General features: G+C 44.9%; 1 protein-coding gene across 1 annotated transcript in view; it reads right to left on the bottom strand.

The window, feature by feature from the left end:
* The window catches only part of PLA2R1 (phospholipase A2 receptor 1), a 1,083,903-nt gene that overhangs the window by 521,637 nt on the left and 547,738 nt on the right, over nucleotides 1-14,528 (bottom strand). The window contains exon 6 of the mRNA XM_086956636.1: nucleotides 11,946-12,050. Coding sequence (XP_086812762.1) covers nucleotides 11,946-12,050 — 105 coding nt within the window. The remainder of the gene's footprint in view (nucleotides 1-11,945; nucleotides 12,051-14,528) is intronic.

Genomic DNA, 14,528 nt, shown 5'->3' with positions numbered 1-14,528 from the left:
AATAGGGAGATAATTTTATCTCCGCTTTCTTGGCTTTTAAAGCCAAAAAAGCGGAGATAAACCGACTTGATAATATGCCCCCTAGATCTTCATGTTTATATACGCTACCTAAAATAGTCAAAGAACAGCTGTTCCCACCTGGCAGACCAATTATATCAGCAGTTGGTTTGCCAACGGAGAGGCTGTCTGCATATGTAGATGTGTTCTTGAGAGCTATAGTTAGGAGCTTACAATCTCATATTCAAGAAACCAAATATGTATTGAATTTAATGAGTGATATTGTGTGGGGGGATGATATGATACTAGTAACACTATATGTAGTTTCGCTTCATACTATTATTACTCATGGATGGGGATTGCATGAGACAATTTTTAAATAAGAGACCGGCTAACCTTATAGAACATTCAGATATAATATTGGAAATTACTAAACTCATTTTGGAGAGTAGTTTTTTTTTGCATTATAAGGTATGGTACTGTCAGGTTCAAGGAATTGCAACGAGTTCCAGATTTGCCCCCTTGTAGGTGAACCAGTTTACGGGGTATTTCGAGGGTCAACAAGTCTGGGGCCCAAAGAGCTCAAAATGGTGTGATAAGATCCTATATTGGGGCAGATTTATAGATACTAATGCTATGGACATGGAGTGAGAAGGAACCTTTAGATTTTTTCTCATACTTTAAGCAGAATAACAATAATATGAGATCCACTTTGACCTATAGTAAGACTAAGCTTACATTTTTAAATAATGGTTTATTTGCCTCAAAGATTGGAGAGTAGAATACATTGAAAAAAACATCTTGTAATGCTATTTAAATGTTCAAGTTCACATTCACAATCACAAATCAAAGCAATCCATGTGGGGAGATGACTAGAGCAAGGAGGAATTTTGTGGACTTGGGGGCATATTTACAATTTCTGGCGCATCCCTGAAAATTAGCAGGGATGTGCCAGTAATTGTGCGCCATGCCTCCGCCACCCATGATGCGCCACATTTACAATGCGGCGCACCATGGGGCAAAAACGTCACAGATGCGTCACGCATCTGTGCCGTAAAGGTATCGCATTGCTGGAGTTGCGTCGCATGCGCGACGCAGTTCCAGCAATGCTCTGGAGGGCCCATTCTACTAATGCTGTGTCAAGCCTTACGCCTGCTTCAAGCAGGCGCAGGGTTTTGACGTAGCATTGGCCTAAAAGTGACTGAATGAAATCTTTTAGATTTCACGCAGCCACTTTTAGGAGGCGTTCCTGCGCCGGAACGCCCCCCCTGCACCAGAACGCCTCCTTAAGGCGCAGGGCTTTACAACGTGACGCATCTCCCAGATGCGTCACGTTGTAAATAGCCCGCACCATGGCGCATCTTTTGCGCCGCCACTGCGTCACAAAGTGACGCAATGGCGGCGCAAGGGGCTTGTAAATCTGCCCCTATGAGTTTATGGATAACATCAGAGATATGGAATATAGACTTTTTGTAAGATGCTATGATCAAAGGTTGTTAAAAACAGTCAGTAACAAGGCTGTGAAATTGAAATGTGAGGCTACACTATGTGATAATGTGAACAAACATTTGACTGATGAAAATGTGGTTAGGATGATAACTTGGTATGGGAAAGACTTCGGTAGACTTAGTTGCATTTTGCATACACATTGGCATATCCTAATACACAATTAATCAATTAGCAAGTGAATGACTCCATACAACAGTTTTCTTTTTTGAAGAGGTAAGACGATCAATAATATATTGAGCCCAATCTATCCTGTGAACATACATATAAATACAACTTGGTTGAGTACTATGATGAAAGTTTTTTTTAATGTAGGCGATGTATGGTTTGTAAACTGGCCATTGATAAGAAAATAATGTTTAGTTATAATGAGAGAAAAGATTACACAATTGTGAATAGTATTACTTGCTATACTAAGTATGTGGTTTATGTTTTGGTATGTAATTGTGGTAAACATTTATGTAGGGAGTACAATAGAACATTACGTGAAAGAATTTCAGAACATTTGAGAGCTGTGAAAATGGGTGACTTGAGATATCCCATGGCAGTACATATAACATACCTCCCCTTTTTAATGTTCAAATTCATGGGATCGATACAGTGGGTTCTAACCCCAGAGGGGTTAATCAATAATTACAGTTACGTTGTGCTGAAGTGCTTTCGATAATGAAATTACAAGCTGTTGGGAAAGGAATTAATAAAGATCATGAGCTACAATACTTTCAGGGAGATGATTGATTTAGAATGTAAATGTGTCACAATGATCAGGTCTGGACAACGACAGACATATGTGGTTTGGTGCAGATGGAAGCTACTGTATAATCTAATAATAGGGGAATGTTGTGTGAGAAATATATTTTTTATATATGAGAAGAGATTGGTTCATGGGGTATATTGATCAAAACTGGAATTATCAACTCAGTTCCGGATACTACGGGTATAGTGTGATGTTTACCCAAATATTTTCACTTGGGTTCAATTGAAGTCTTACTTTAGGGTAAGTCTGTGGTGTATTCAGTGAAAGTTTAGATTTATTATAGTATATAATGGTTGTTAGTAATAGGAAGTTTTATTTTAATGTTAGATGACGTAGAAAAAGGCAATACGTGTTAAATTCTTGATTTTTATATTGAATTGCATACTCACGGAGAAGGTCAGTATGGGATGGTAGTGGTGAGAATTTTGACGATATGTATAGAAACTTGGATCTGTTTTTTGTTACGAGCACATTTGGACATTGGGTATTTAAATGAATTTTGGAATACATATTCAGGATGAGATTGAGTATTTCATTTGGAGCTGATGTTTCATTCCACTCTAATCTTTTATAATTTTGTTTTCATTCTCTTATTATATTTAGTCTCTAACTATTTCTTTTTAAAATTTCTCATCTTTTGTGAAGGTTGCACTGAATAAGGACAGGATTGAAAGGGCCTTCTCCTTTATGTTTTTAAATAGACTAATGTTTGACCTTATGTAATGGAATTGTACAATGATTTGTATCATATAATTTTCTAGCCATGAAGAAGTCAATTAATGATGAAACACGTGTTACCTTGAATTAAAAAATAAAGATTTCGGAATGCTTCCAGTACGAGTTTCTTTGGACAACTGGATGATAAGAGTGCTCGGGGATTTATTTTGCTGACCCAGGGAAGGAGTGCTCAAGGAAAGCATGGACATCTTGTGAAGTCCAGAATTGTGTTGGCTGTAGAAGAAGCTAAATCCTGAGGCAAGGTGCTGGACACAACGTGGTGTCCAGATAGGCTCAAAGGGCATTCTGTTTTCTGGGAAACACAAGTGCTGGCATCTCTTTTGAGAGGAGAAAAGGGCTGCTCTTGAGAGCCCTATGCTTGGGGACCTGGCCAACTCAGATACTCCTTCAAAAACCCAATGGGCCTTGTTTGGTGATGATTTTATAAAGGAACAAGAAGTTACATCCAAACGTGTTCCTCCCTTGATAAGACACATTCATTGTTAATAAAAGTCTTCGGGTGGGTTTCAAACAGTGTCAGTGGATTCAAGGTTTGGTTCAATGGCCGACAGCTCCCCTTCAGACCCTACTACTTCAACCACCAGTTCAAGTCCACTAAGCCTGTGTTCTTGCTCTAGAAGACGATGGACGACGGTTTTAGATTTAAATACTCGTTCAATCAAGAGGAGGCAGAGTTTCAGTGTAAGAGTACGCTCTCTTACTTTGGGAAAAGTAAGGAGATGGTTAGCACTTTAGTAAGAGGCTGGACAAATATTTCCACAGATCGGTGGGTCTGCAGAATGTTAGAGGTTTTCAGATAGATTTATTTGCAGTACCCTTCCAGGTCCGGTGTTCAAATCCAACATTTGTTTTTCTCAAGAAGTGGAGATTATGATAACTGCAGAAGTCAGGGATCTGCTGTTAAAACGGTTGATTGAGGGTTGTTCTTGGCATATCTATGGATTTGTCAGCAATATTCTTCCAGCACAAAACAACAACAGGAAGTGCATGTCCTTGATATATCTGTCAGAAATCTATTGGTGTTATAGCACCACTTTGAAATAGAAACAGTGATTTCTTTAAGGCACATGTTGCTGTTGGGAGATTGCATGGTGCACATGATCTGAAGTATGCATACCTTACAGTCACTGGGGCTTCAGGGTCACTGCAAGTATAATAATCTATACAGGTTAGGGTCCCATCCATTTGGCCGGTCTCACCACCTCAGTGTTTCACCAAACGTCTGAAACCGTTTTTGCCATTTCGCAGATCCCATAGTCTAAGAATAATTGTGTACCTGGATGACGTGATTTTATTAAATCATGAGCGAAGTCTCTTGGTGGAGTAGGTTTTGATGGCGGTAGATCTTTTTCAGAGTTTGAGGTTCATTGTGAACGTGAAAAAATCGGATCTTACTCCTTCCCAAAGGATGGATGTTTTGGGGTTTCTGGTGGATTCAGAAAGGGTAGGATGATTTTACCAGTTGCAAAGCTGAATAAGATCAGGAAACAGTTAAGATCTTTGTTAGATCACATTTCCTTAAGACATATGGCAAAATTCGTAGGCCTGTTAGCATCTTCACTTCAAGGAATATTTCTGAGACATTTTCATTACAGCACCTGCCAACAGTAAAAATAAGGCATTTTCAAAGAGGCCTTCAATAGTTTTAATTAGTTCCATTAGATGAGGAGGCAAAAGCAGAGGTGGCCAAGCAATTTTCCCTCTTCCCCAGATCTTGTTTTAGAATCAGATGCAAGTCTACGGGGATGGGAAGCAGGGTGTGCTATATTCTAGACTGGAGGAAGATTGTCCAGGAGGGTGCCATCAATGCACATAAATTACTTAAAGCTTCTTGCAGACTACTTTGCTAGTCAAAGCCTGCTAAAAGCAGGGTCAAATTGTGTTTTTTTCTCCCTATGGAGAACCTAACGGTTATTAGTTACGTCAACAATTTGGGAGGAACAAGGTCAACATCATTAGCTGAATTGGTAAAGAAACTGTGGGTCTTTTGTCTCGGGTAACAGATATCCCTGGTAGAAAAATACATTACGGGGGCATCAAATCTGGGAGCGGATTGGTATTTGAGAAATATGCCAGTGGAAATTAGATTACCGGGTGCCATGATGTAGGAGACTAATGTAGAGGTCTGCTTTATAGATCTTATTGAATCGAGGCTTACAACTGAGCTGGGCAGATTTATCAGTTGGAAACTAGACACAGAGGCTTTGGCGAAGGACTCGAAGGATGCTTTCCTTCAAGATTGGTAAAGTTGGGTGCATTATGCCTTTCCTCCATACGTCATGGTAGCACGGACATTTACCAAAATACGCAGACAGAAGGTGAGTAGTGGTGGTGACCCCCCTCCCTTTGGAGGAGTCAATCTTGATTTCCTTCTCCATTGGAACTCTTTGTGGACACAGCCATTACAACTGCCAGTCTTTCTATAGATATACTGAGGAGCCTGAAGGGCTATGCATATGTGTTAGTACAGCAAAACACACTAGTCTTGGTTGCTCTACTATTTCAGCAGGGCACCAGAAGGTTGATGGGAAACCAAAAAGAGACCATCCAATTTCAAAGTTAATAATGGTATTTAATATATGAATCTTCCTATACAGCAGTATACGGTCCTGTGGGATGTCATTTTGGTTCTACACTTATTTGAATCCTGGGGTGATAAAGAATCATTGTCAGTCAAATGGTTGCCCGCTATTCTAGTAAAGTTGTGCTTAGTCTCTTTTAAAGTCTCAGACATTAGGGCTTTGGACATCACTGCTCTGCAATTCACACGTACCGGACTAAGAATTCATCTTCTTTTGAGGATTTCCTAAGTTTTCCTACTCGCCCCAATCTGTGTTTGGCAAGGTGCCTTAATTAGTATATGCAGGTAACAGAAAGTTTAAGAACTCCTGTGCCTCAGTTGCTTATAACTCTGAGGAAAGCTTTTAAGCCAGTTACTTCCACAACTCTGAGTAGATGGGTTAAGATGGTGATGGTTAGAGCGGGACTGGATTCATCATATTTGGCGCTCATTCAGTCATTGGGCTATGGCTTCAAAGGAATACTGGGCTGGAGCTAGGGTGAAGGACATTTTGAAGTCTGAAGATTGGTGAAGGGTTTCCACTTTTAAAACCTTTTACAATAAACCTGTGTCCTTCAGGATTGGAAGTTGCCTAAAACAATAATGAATAATTCCTAAAGTTTGGGAGCACTGGACCAATGAGACAACACTGGGACTTTATTTTCATGTAAAGTTCCCTAATCAAATGTAGGGTGCATTTACAGCTACTACAGCCTTGAGTTAATTTTTTTTGTTTTCTTATATATTAAAACATTCATTCTCAGTTTACACAGACATGCACCTGCCCAACAGCTGTGTAGTGTTGGGCCTTAGGCCCACATGGTGTAGGACAGCATGACACAGGACACCAATTAGGGATAGCAAATCTGGCCACGAGCACGTGCGCTCTGGCTCTTTTATTAACAGCGTCACCTGACCCAGTGACGTCTGTGGTGGGTGGGTGTTTAGTGTAGGGTTACATATACACAACTAGACTGTGTCCTAGCAGGACACTACATTCCTCCCAAACTTTAATGAAAGGAAAAAGCGAAAGTCCAACCTGCAAGAAAAGAGAACAATGACATTTGATAGCCCCAACAGATCTTCTTCAGGCGATCAGCTGGGAGAATGTTGAAAGTTCCAAAACTATAAAATCAGTCAGATGAGCTTCACCTCGGCGGTGTACTTCAGATCATCCGTGTCTTGCTGTGTTGTCGCTTATATACAGTGTTCATCACTTGGAGCATTGGGAGCAGGATGGGTGTGACCCTTGAGGGGTCTCGCAGGTGTTCCAAAGCCAGTGGATGACAACGCTTGTTGGTTGTAGGAGACGACTATGTCACGAGGGGTCTTTCTTTGGATTTGCTGATTTTGATGCCTTCACATCTTCGTCCGGCCAAGTAACTTCCGACTTGCCTTCCTTGCCAGACTCCTCTCTCACTGGAGCCTCGAAGACTGGCCTCTCCTGCTTGGACTCTTCTCTCACTAGAGACGCTGGGAGGACCCTCTTGTCGGACACGACGGGACCGGGTGGGCCGTGCGGGCTTCGCATGAGCCGCGCAAAGGCGTCGCTGCCGAACTGCCAACGGACTCACCGCCAAGTCTCTCATGATGTCCTCGGGGGTGTTGATGTCATCCGCCAAGATGGTCTTGCCGTTAGGACATGGGTTCAGTGTCTTCACGAGACCGTTTCTCGGTGCCAGGTGTTTACCTGGGGCCTTCATGCTTCCTGTTGCCTCTCGTGGAGCTGCCGCCGCTGCACCTCTCCCATCCGGATTCCTCTCTCACAGGATATGCGGCCGAGGCCCTTGTCCCCTGGACCGCCACTTGATCGCGTGGGCTGTACGGGTCGCTGCCGAACTTCGGACATGGCCACAGTTGAGTCTTGTGTGGTCCACAAGGGTGGATTGTCTAGTGCTCGGGTATGCTCTGCTTCGGCAAGCTTCAGGTTCACGGGGCACCCATGCAGTTCTTCAGTGGTTGGTCTCCTCGAATGCAGGTTGTAGGGATTACTGGGATCCACACGGATGTTGCGATGCTCCTTGGACAGCACCGATGTTCCTGTGTGCTGTGGTTCTCTCTCCTCCTCTGTGGAGTGATGTTGTGTTACTCCATTCTTCCTCTCCGTTCACTTTCTCGACGCAGTCCAGTCTTCTTTCTTGCTTTCTCATGCTAACCAGGATTCTCCATGTAGCGGGCCCTCTACATGTCGTCCCCGTGGTCTTGTCCATGTGGTAGGACACTGTCTTCACTTGGCTTGGAGACTAGACCTGTCGTCGTATCTTCTCTGTTGCTGCTTTTCTTTCCTTGGTGACCCGACTGGGTGGTCGGTTTTCATCTTGGGCATGAGTTGTCATGCTGTGCTATTTTCTTTGTGGTCGCTATTCACCGTCACGGTGTTTTGGCGTTGGCGCGCTTTGTCTGCGCGGAGGAGGGTTGCGTCACCGCTCCTGGTGCAACTCTGGTGCATGCTGCCATGTGTGCTGACGATGGCGCTCCGGTTGCTGCGAGACATCGCTGTCTCTGTTGGGGACCTTTGTGTGCTGTCCCGTGGCGTTGGCGTGTCGCTGTGTAGCGTCACTTTGGCGCTCTTGATTCCTGGCACGTTCCGGCGCAGTGCTGCGCAGTCCTGGCGTGCGGGTGTGGAGTTCTTGGACGCCTGTTGCGAGTCGTTGGGTACTTGCTGTTTTGGCTGTTGTCAGGGACTTGCTGCTTTGGACCGTTGGCGGGAGTAGTTGAGGCTGCGGTGAACACCTGTGGCCACAAGGCGTCACTGCTCTCTCCGTCGTTGGATCTCGGCACTCGTTTTCCCTGGACGTTCTTCCAGTGCTTGGCAGGCGTTTCCCTCCAGACGTTCTGTCAGTGCTTGGATGCTTGGTGAGGCGTTCGTGCCTCTTTCCCACGTCGCGCTGGAAGTGGCATCTGCAGACCCTTTGCTGGTGTGTGTGGGTGTCACCTGCGCTGTTGCGCACTTACTTGCTGCTTGTAAGTAGATTCTCCTTGTGCTGTTGCGCAGTTACTTTGTGCGTCTGTTTTCTGGGTGCACTACTGTGCTTCAGTGGAGGTGCCCTGATTCTCTTGCTGTGGGTCGCCGCAGCCTGAGATTGCTTCTGTGGCAGAATGCTGGTGGCTCTTGACACTGTGCATAGCTACAGTCCTAGGGTGACTGACTTTGTGCAATGCTTGTTGCAGTTCCTTGTTAATGCAGGTGCACTTTTCCTTCTGGCCACTGGGTGGCAGTGATGCCTGCTTTCTCCTTGCTCACCACTGTCTTCCCTTGTTGGGCACTCTATTGTCTCCCCTCTCGGTGCACAGGGGGCTGGAGCTGCTGCCTTCCAGGTAAGTCCGAGCCCTTTATTTGTTTACTGGTGGGGGGCAGGAGGCATAGGCATAGGCATGTGTAGGGCACTGCTCCGATTGCTCACAGGGAGGGGCACATGGTTTGATGCTTGCCGGGTGCACCGGCACTTTCATTGGATATCCCTGGGGCACATTTGAACTCGGCAGCGCTGGTTGTTCCTGTTGCTCTCCCCTCGCTGCAGGCCCCTTCAGGTCCCGGGCTGAGGAAGGGGGGGCGCTTTGATGGCCGCGGGCAGTCTCTTGTGGCTCTCCCCGCCGCCGTAGCCTTACTTTCTTCACGCGGTGCGGTGGGGGAGGGGGTCGACGTCCGCTGGTTAGGCTGCACAGAGGGGGTTTTCAATGCTCGTACCTGCTGCGGGTAGGGCGCTATTCTTCCTCGCTTCTCTCTCTCCCGCAGCCGCTTCAATTGCAGCGCGGCTGTGACCGGAGACACTGGGCCCCTTATGGGGCTGCACACACTTCGCGGCGGCCGGCGGTGCTGTAGTCCGGCCCCGCTTTCTCCCTGTTGAAGGCTCCGTGTGTTGGGCAGGGCTCCACTTTGTTTGCTTGGCGCCCGTTAGCTCTCTGCACGCTGCGGGCGCTTCCTTTGAACATTCACCCCGCCGCCTTCACTCACACACGCGGCGGGGCAAGGGACGCCTCAGGCAGGCCGCGGGTGGGCTCCGCTGGTACTGCTTTCATAATGTTCATTGGGGGGCACACTCACGCCCGGCGAGGCGCGCTGGTCATGCGGGTGGGCTCCGCTTCGGTTACTAAGCGCCTGGCAGATCCCCTCGCGCTGCGGGCGCTTTCCGGCAGTCTTTCACCCCTCCGCCGCACTTCACACACGCGGCGGGGGAAGGGCACTGCAGGCAGGCTGCGGGTGGGCTCTGCGAGTCCTGCTTATACTTTGGGCATTGTTCATGGACGTCCCTTCACCCCTGGGGCTCACCTTCGGCCGGCGGGCCTGATGCTTTGTCGCGGTCGTGACGGGTGGGCTCCGTCCGGCCGGTGCACCTCTCCGGTGGGGGTCTCTGCCTCGCGGCCGTCGCAGGTGGGCACTGGGCGGTCCGCTCGGCACCGGTGGGTCACTGTGTTGCGGCCGATGCGGGTAGGCTCCGTCCGGCCGGTGCACCTCTCCGGTGGGGGTCTCTGCTTCGCGGCCGTCTCAGGTGGGCACTGGGCGGTCCGCTCTTTTCCTGGTGGCGCTGGATGGTGGCGGCCGACCGGAGCCCCGGCCGACGCGGGTGGGCTCCGGTCGGCTCGTCCTTGAAGGCTGGTGCGGTGGGCCTCACGGTCGCTGCAGGCTGCGGGGCTCCGACGTGCCCACCGGCTTCTCGGCGCTGCTGCGCCCTGCTACAGGGGGTGCCCTGCAGGCGGGCAGCTCTCTCCCCCTTTTCTCAGGATGTTTTGGCAGTGGCACGCGTGGCTTCACTACCGGCCTTGTCGCCAATGTAGTGTTGGGCCTTAGGCCCACATGGTGTAGGACAGCATGACACAGGACACCAATTAGGGATAGCAGATCTGGCCACGAGCACGTGCGCTCTGGCTCTTTTATTAACAGCGTCACCTGACCCAGTGACGTCTGTGGTGGGTGGGTGTTTAGTGTAGGGTTACATATACACAACTAGACTGTGTCCTAGCAGGACACTACAAGCTGCTCCAGATAATTCATGCGTGTATCAATATAACCATGTAGGTGAGATATGTATTACACAAACCTATCCAAAAGGCAGCAGGGCCGTGTACAGGGTCACACGTACAGACACAATCAACAAATGATTGATGAGGTAGCTGGGTTCAGGGACAGACGTGGATTGGTACCACATTGTGATGTAGTGTTTTTAACACTTGGAGCAGGGTTGTGGCGTTCCTGATGGATACAGGAGCATGTTGTTCCAAATAATTGTAGAGTAGAAGGAAAAAGCCTGTTGTACGTTTTTGTGTCTTTTTATCATTTCTTTGCCTCCAGTCTGAAATATACATTTTATATTACAAGCCTCCGCCCACCACGTTCAAGCGGCAGCATGTTTTCTTTTTCCCTTTGTATTATTTTGTGGCATATGCTTCCAATAATTTTTTTTTTTAAAGCACTGAGCCAGCTTGCCAATCCCAGCGACCCTGTGTATTCGCCAAATCTTCTTCAGTGTTAACTCTATTATTAAATAGAACATTGTGTATCTATTTATAACTATGTTTACTATAAATGTGTAATGATGCTCGAGTATATCAAATCTTTTCATTTCGTTAATGAATTCGGACGTTCAAGGGTCCATCGCGTTCCTACAAGGGGCGAACCTGGCAACAGGGTGCAGCGGAAGCAGCGCCAAGATGTTTCATCTAGGTCAGTCATGCACGCGGTGATGCTTTCACAATCGTTTAAGGCGGAAAAGCGGAATCTGAGGTGCTTGGCTCGCCTTTCTCTGTTGTGAAATTCCACCCTCCCCACAGCAGCGTCTGAGACCAAGAACTAACAGAAAAATACACTAGGGAAACATTCTGCATTTGTTGCTGTACCAGCAGACCCCTCAATGCTCCAGCTGGACATTTTCAAAATGACTGTCCATGAACTTTCGCAATCATTTGTTTACAAGGATGTAGAAAATACGAACATGGTCCCAGCTATTGATTCCACACAATGCGCAGTTCGGGTTCATAAACGGTTAAAGTGTTGCATATCCTTAAAATCAGTAGTTTATAGTGGCAGGAAACGACTATGTATAGATATACATATAAATGTGTAGTGCCAGAGAGTTCTGCCCTTCCAACATGCTCATTCCGTCGTAAAAATAGGAAGCGAGAAAAACGTCGGAGAGAGCCTTCAGTATTTACACAGATGTTGACAGCAGTTTGTTAACCTTTGACTCTCAAAGTATGCCAGCTGCGGTCGGAAATCTTAGTAAGCAGAATCATTAACCAGCTTGCAGGAAACTCCTATTCTGTTTTATTTTGAGTTGTGAATCTAGGAAGCAAACGAGAAAGCGATACTCCGTTCACATACAGTAATGTTTTTACGGGCGTCAGAGGAATGCAGGTGTGCACACATATCCGGCCTTATTCAAAACTTACCTCATGACAGCCTATATTCTCACTGACAGAGGCTTGTACTTGCCCAGCCTTTTTACAAACCGACACAATTTCTTCCTCACATCTTCGAACGTTCCAGAGTCCTTCCTAGTAAATACATTGAAATAAATTAAAAACCAAAGTTAATTCGATCTGAGGGTATCATTCTAAACATTTCTAAGAAAAAAAAAATATTTTCAGTTTGCTTATGAGCAACATATCTTGAAACTGGCATGAAATAACTAAGTTAATAATGTCAAGTGATAATAAATATTAGACATTAATAAACCAATGGACCCTTGCGTGGCTGGTAGAAGCTGCTGACTTTAAAAGGCACTTGTAATAATTAACATAACAAATAGGGTGCCATATGAAGTGCCCCCAACTCCTTGAACTGGACTTTCCGGCGCTAGAAGCTGTCTGTTATTACAGAATTTTAGGGAGTGGAGGCCTTCAAGAGAATTCATTTTTATTTGTGTTGACTTCTTTGACAGCCACATTAGCGAATAATAGCCTATGACTTAAAAAAATGAATATGGCCACATCCTGTAAAGATCCACGGAATTCAATGAAAACGATTATGATAGCCTCTTGTGCCTTTGAAGAGGGATAATGGACATGAATGCAAAATCAGAAACTATGATGGTTTCGAACCTTCTTCAAGGAGCTTGAAATAAATCATTTTAAAGCTTCGGAATATTGGGAGCAGTACAGAAGGCAATGGGGTGGCAGAGAGTAAACAAAAGACTGGTACGGGTCTTCTGCACTGACATGAATGTACTTCTCTTTCTTCAAGTTCATTCTAAAACACTCCAGGCCCGATTCACAGAAATAACTTAAGACAAAATCCTAAACTTACTACCATTTTGGTATTCACAGAAGACACTTACTCATTTTGGTATTCACAGAAGGCACTTACTCATTGATGAGTAAGTGCCTCTGTGAATATCAAAATGAGTAACTTACTCATTTTGAGTAACTCACTCAATTTGGTATTCACAGAAGGCCCGCAGCTTTCAAGGAAGTAATGTTCTAATTGTATCATGCTACCTTGGCTATTAAATGTCCTCTCTCAACCACAGCATATGGAAATATCTTGAAGAGAAAACATTGAGGGGCAGATATACAAAGTTTTTACACTATGCATCACAGCAACCACATTGGGTGAAAGGGAGAGAGCAAGCTAGCACAGCATCTACTAAAATGTGTTGCTCCTGCTATCTTCCGTTATGCTGGCACATAATCTGTATTTTTTAAACTGATGCAAGGGTTTGCGGAGAAACTTGAAGAGTATGATGGATAATGTCATCAGAGATGTCACCAGTAATGTCCTCAGTTATGCAATTTAAGATGTCATCAATGATGCTATTTACCATGCAATGACTGATGTAACATGTGAAGTCATAAACAGTGCATGAAGGGTGCCCCATTTGCAGTTAATTCACAATGTCATTACTGGTGAATTTCAGTTTTTTCGTTTTCTAAATATAAATTGCTACATATTTTAACCATAATGTCAATTTAACCTTTGTTTTTTCATTGAACTTATTCTAAGGTCATGATGCAGCGCAAACCCAATAAATTGATCAGGGATAAATACTCAATGACTTCGTACTACTTTGGCCCATGCACATTCACCCAAATCCCTGCTGTGCTGGGGTCAAGTTATATTCTTTTCTCCAACCTTTCCTTACTCTAAGAACTTATATTTAAACATCCTGTATTTTATATTCTAACATATGTAATCGACTTTTTATCTACTTGGTCGATGAACCAACTAGCTGAAGAGTTGATGGTAATGATCATTCTAAGAACATTAGCAATCAATAAATTAATTGAAAGAACCACAGACTCTTTTGGTATATTTCAGTAATTTTATTTAGTAATTTTAAATGCTCAAAGCAATTGTTATAAACTCAAACACTGGAAACCTCAAGAGAGAGTAACAAACTAAACACAGCAATAACAGAAATAACATCTCAAATATACGTTGCAAAGGGTGGATAGATGAAGAGACATAGGATGCAAATAAAATATTTTGACATTTACTATCAATTTCGGAAGGAATAGAGAAAGAGACAAAAACACATAAGAAAATAATACTGAGACAAATAATATTTCTGCAAAGTTAGATACCAACCCAATAAATCGGTAAAGGGGAAAACCACTACCCAGGCCTAGGTAGTAGTGAGGGACCCTTGAACTAAGAGTCAAGGATCAAAGACTTTGAAAATCAGGACAGGGACAGGACAGGAACGGCAAGGCCTCTTTGCAAACCGACGAACCCCAATGCACCCCCCTCTCGGACTCCTCAACCTACGCGATCTCTCTCCGACAGCATAACTCAAAAACACACCCCCAAAGCAGCTATTCTTATATTTTAAAATTACATGTCCATCCCACAAAGGTTCCGATCTTCACATTTTCCAAGTAAGTGATTGGTTGATTTATTGGGGTGGGATGTCACCCCATCATGAAGTCATTCTACCTTCAACCAGACTATTATTCAAAATAATTTTTTCCATCTTCTCTCATGAGGTACATATGTTACAAAAATAATTATACAGTTTATTAAATTCAGCAACT

Source organism: Lissotriton vulgaris, chromosome 2_1 (assembly GCF_964263255.1).
Source record: "Lissotriton vulgaris chromosome 2_1, aLisVul1.2, whole genome shotgun sequence".
NCBI classification, from domain to species: Eukaryota; Metazoa; Chordata; class Amphibia; order Caudata; family Salamandridae; genus Lissotriton; species Lissotriton vulgaris.
Note: the sequence above shows the minus strand (reverse complement) of the source record. Positions and strands in the feature narration are given on the sequence as shown.